This window comes from Haemorhous mexicanus, chromosome 16 (assembly GCF_027477595.1).
Source record: "Haemorhous mexicanus isolate bHaeMex1 chromosome 16, bHaeMex1.pri, whole genome shotgun sequence".
Lineage (NCBI taxonomy): Eukaryota > Metazoa > Chordata > Aves > Passeriformes > Fringillidae > Haemorhous > Haemorhous mexicanus.
Window position 1 is genome coordinate 1,151,630 of NC_082356.1, and position 5,035 is coordinate 1,156,664.

General features: G+C 54.2%; 1 protein-coding gene across 1 annotated transcript; it reads right to left on the bottom strand.

The window, feature by feature from the left end:
- Positions 1 to 277: 277 nt before the first annotated feature.
- LOC132334685 (olfactory receptor 14A16-like) lies at positions 278 to 1,228 on the bottom strand. The gene has a single exon (XM_059860776.1). The coding sequence runs from the start codon at positions 1,208 to 1,210 to the stop codon at positions 278 to 280; it is 933 nt and encodes a 310-aa protein (XP_059716759.1). The 5' UTR covers positions 1,211 to 1,228.
- Between the last annotated feature and the right edge of the window lie 3,807 nt (positions 1,229 to 5,035).

A 5,035-nucleotide genomic window follows, 5' to 3' on the forward strand; every position in this document is an offset into this window, starting at 1 on the left:
AGCTCCAGAGGAGGCAACAATGGGGGCATCTCTGGTGAAAATTTTGCTGGGAAATCTTTTGGTTCCTTTAAAGCCACTGAGAGCTCAGCTCCTCATTGACACAGTCTGGGGCCAGATCATAGTTGGAGAGAAGCAAAATGATAAATGGCTGAAACAATGGCCTTTGTTTAGGGAGAATATTAGAAAAATGAAAACAGAGGAAAAAAAATAACCAATCCAACAAGAACTGTGAAACATGACTTTAATTACAAGAGACATGCAGAAATTGGCAATCACTTTAACGTTTCTGAAATTGTCCAGTCACCAGTCTCCACACTGCAGCCTTTAACTCTTGGTTCCTCAGGCTGTAGATGAGGGGGTTCAGGGCTGGAGGCACCACTGAGTACAGAACTGACACTGCCAGATCCAGGGATTGGGAGGAGATGGAGGGGGGCTTCAGGTAGGCAAAAAATGAGGTGCTGACAAACAGGGAGACCACAGCCAGGTGAGGGAGGCAGGTGGAAAAGGCTTTGTGCCGTCCCTGCTCAGAAGGGATCCTCAGCACAGCCCTGAAGATCTGCACATAGGAGAAAACAATGAACACAAAACAACCAAATGCTAAAGAGGCAACAACTACAATAATTCCATGTTCCCTGAGTTTGGAGTGTGAGCAGGAGAGCTTGAGGATGTGTGGGATTTCACAGAAGAACTGGCCCAGGGCATTTCCATGGCACAGGGGCAGGGAAAATGTATTGGCCGTGTGCAGAAGGGCATTGAGAAAGGCACTGGCCCAGGCAGCTGCTGCCATGTGGGCACAAGCTCTGCTGCCCAGGAGGGTCCCGTAGTGCAGGGGTTTGCAGATGGACACGTAGCGGTCGTAGCACATGATGGTCAAGAGAAAATACTCTGCTGAAATGAAGAAGAGGAACAGAAAGAGCTGTGCCACACATCCTGAGTAGGAGATGGTCCTGGTGTCCCAGAGGGAATTGTGCATGGCTTTGGGGACAGTGGTGCAGATGGAGCCCAGGTCGCTGAGGGCCAGGTTGAGCAGGAAGAAGAACATGGGCGTGTGCAGGTGGTGGCCGCAGGCTACGGCGCTGATGATGAGGCCGTTGCCCAGGAGGGCAGCCAGGGAGATGCCCAGCAAGAGGCAGAAGTGCAGGAGCTGCAGCTGCCGCGTGTCTGCCAGTGCCAGCAGGAGGAAGTGGCTGATGGAGCTGCTGTTGGACATTTCTTCACTCTGGGCATGGTGGACTGTTGAAAGAAGACATTGACAAAGTGCGACCAATTTCTTTGAGTCAATCCTCTGTATTTTATTTGGAATCTCAGCAAAATCCCGTCTCTTCCTGTGAGTGAAATTTTGCTAGACTATTTTTGATTTTGAGTTGGTGCTGCTGAGGTCCTGCCTCATCTTTACCAATTCTCACAGCCTGAACACTGGGGAGACCCGAGGAAAAACAGATCTCTCTGTGCCCCAATGCAGTTGATGCTAGTCCCAACACAGGAGCCCTTTGAATATTACAATTCCTCTGTTTCATGGTGCCAGCACTTAAACATTTCTTGAAAAATAAAGTAGACATTCTGAACTCTATGGTTTAAAAATAATTTTCTCCAAACCCTTCTCTCTTTCTCTGTGCAGCTGGACAGGAAGGAATACAAAGGGTTGGTCTGGTTCTCTGCTGCCTGGAGTTGAGCCTACTGGGCACCCTCTATCCAAGCCTTGCTCCTGCCAATGCTGCCAGAGCCCAGCCCAGCCCCGGGAGCTCAGCTCTGCCCTGCAGACCCCTCCCAGCACAGGGCACTGCCCAGGGGCATCTCCCTGGCAGCAGGGCCTTAAAGGCAGGGAAGGCAAACAGAGATGCTGCAAGCCAAGGTGCTGCTGCTGCTGTCTGTAGGGAGAGGAGGCTGAGGAGGCACTTTCTGAGGGAGATGTGAGGCACATCTGCTGCTGCCCAGGGTGACAGTGCAGGAGTCTCAGTGACACAGCCCCTTTCCCTTCCCTTAAGGAGAAAGCTGAGAGCACTCCTGGCCATGCAGCACCATCTCCACAGCAGGAGGAATCTGCCCTGATGTGGGTCGTTCCTTCCACCTCCAACTTCTCCCCTGCACCATCCATGTGGAGCTACCAGGCAGGCTGAGAGCTGCCCCTGGCAGGTGGCACATGCCCTGGGCTGGCCAGGAGCCCTGAGGGCTGCAGGACCTGCTCTGCAGGACAGCCCTGGGCAGCCCTGGCTTCAGTCCCAGCTTCACCCCCTGCAGCCATCCCTGGCAGCAGGAGCCGTCCTGCCCTGCCCCTTGACGGTGCCCAGGGCAGCCCTGCTCTGCAGCACATCCTCCCCCAAAGCAGAAAGAGCAGCAGAGCCATCCTTACAGTCACATCAGTCCTGTCCTGGGTCAGCTTCAGGAGGTCCCTGCTGCCGGAGACTGACTGTGTCAGAAATGGTGAAGATGTCTCCAAGAATGAGCTCAGAATTGTCCTTCCAGCTGCTTTGAGCCTCTGTCTGCTTCACTGCTCTCAGGTATCTGCAGGCAGTGCCCTCAGCCCTGCTGGGCTGGGAGAGGAGCTGCTCCTCAGGAGAAATGTCGTTTTTTCAGCTCTTCTGGGTTTGCCAGGAGCTGCCTCTGTGCCAGGAGCCCGGCCCAGCTCAGCAGCACAGACACAGCACAAGGACTTCAATGACCCTCTCAGGGATTTGGTGTTGTTTACATCAGACTCAGTCGCTCAGAGTGTCTTCTAAAAACTTCTCAACAACTCAAAGTTAAATTTAAACTCCAAAGTTTCTAAAAGTTCAATAAGTCCCTCTGATAACGTGTCCCCAGGTTCCAGGTAGAGCAGAACACTGGAGGCAGTGATGACAGCTGGGGACAAACAAGGCCAAGGTGTCTCTGGGGCTCAGCAAAGCTGGATGTGTTCCAGGAATGCAAAGGGCCAAGGCCTGAGCCCCAGCCCCTGGCCAGGCAGATCCTGTCCCTCCCTCCTTGCTCAGGGCTCTTCCCGGGATGGGCACTGGCATGTGGGGATGTGCAGTGCCAAGGGCAGGAGCATGGGGCGGCCCCTGCCAGGCTGCTGAGCAGGGACAAGGAGGCAGTGAGGCCCCAGGCCTGCAAGGGTCACTTGTCTCCTGCTCCTGGCTCAGGCCCAGGCCCAGCAGCCATGGCCAAAGTGCTGCCCAAGTTGGCTCTGTCAGGGCCTGGCAGCTGCTGCCCATGCCTGTGCCCTGTGCAGCCCAGGCTGTGCTACGGTGTCCCTGCCCTGCGCCTCTGTCCCTGCAGGCTGTGCTCATCCCCCGGCTGCCCCACCTGGCTGGCCCCTTCCTTTGCTGACAGCTCTGCCTCCTGCCTGCCTCTGCCTGCCCACACAAAGCCTTGGGCTGATACCAAAAGGGTTCATTCCATTTTTACCCTGCCTGTAAACTTTCAGCACAAGAGGAAGACATCTGGCTCAAGGGTGCAGTAAAAGAAAAAAGGACTGAATCTGGAACTTGGGGTGGGTTTTATAGAAATGGGTAAATTGTAATTTGCATTTAGCAAATGTGTAAAAGCAACACACTGGTACAATTACGTCCTCATAAGGATAGGACTTATTTCATGTTGGACCTTAGGCCAGAATAAATTATGCCCTTTTAAACACCAAATTTATGGTGTGGTGTCTTATTCTGATGTTTTGGACATTTGGTGACAGCAGGGGCTGACAGAACCAAGGACCCAGCTGTGACACTGTGGAACCCCATGGAACAAAGGGTCCATTGGGATGCAGTGGGACCCCATGGAACCAAAAGTCCATTGTATCAGAGCAAGGCCTCATGGAACCAAGGAGACCATTGCTGGCAGTGAGGAAGCTCATGGATCCATGGGGTCATTGTGGCAGTGTGGGGCTGCATGGAATCAACGGTCCATTGGGACACTGCAGAACCTTCTGGAATCAAGAGGATCATGGTATGCTCTGGAACCTTATGGAACAGAGGATCCGTGGTGACACTGCAGTGCTCAGACCATTGGTGACAGTGTGAAAGCTCCTGGAACCAAAAGTCCATTGTGACACAGCAAGGCCTCCTGGAACCAAGGGTCCGTTGTGGCTCTGCAGGGCTTCCCAGAACCAAGCAGACCATTTGGACACTGTGGGGCCTCATGGAACCACCTGGCACTGTGACACAGCGGGGCCACATGGAGCCAAGGGGCCACTGAGACCCTGAGGAACCTCATGGAACCAAAGGTCCATTGTTCCACTGTGGGGCCCTGTGGAACCAATGGGACCATGGTGACACCGTGGTGCTCCATGGAACCAAGGGGCCATTCTGGTTCTGCTTTGCCTTGTGGAGCCAAGGGGCCACTAGGACCCTGCAGGGCCTGGTGGAACTAAGGCAGCCTTGTGACACTGCGGGGCCCTTGGAACCAAGGGTCCATTGGGAGATTGCAGGGCCTGATGGAACCATGGAGACCATTATGGCCCTTCAGAACCCATTGGAACCAAGGGGCCACTGTGACACTGCAGGGCCTCGTGGAATCAAGGGGACCCCAGTGACACTGTGGGGCTCCATGGGACAAAGGGGGCATTGTGACACCGTGGAACCAAGGAGACCATTGCGCTGCTATGGGACATCATGGAACCAAGGAGGCCATTGTGACACAGCAAGGCCTCATGGAACCATGGAGACCATCATGGACCTTCAGAACCCATGGGAACCAAGGGGCCGTTGTTATACTGCAGGACCTTGTGGAATCAAGGGGACCCCAGTGACACTGTGGGGTTCCATGGGACAGAGGGGCCATTCTGACACCATGGAACCAAGGAGGCCATTGTGACACATGGGGCCTCGTGGAACCAAAGGAGCATTGTGACACAGCAAAGCCTCATGGAAACAAGGGCACAATAGTGACACTGTGGGGCTCCATGGGACAGAGCGGCCATTTTGACACCGTGGAACCAAGGAGGCCATTGCTCTGCTTTGGGACATCATGGAACCAAGGTGGCCATTGTGACACAGCAAGGCCTCGTGGAACCATGGAGACCATTATGACACATGGGGCCTCGTGGAACCAAAGGAGCATTGTGACA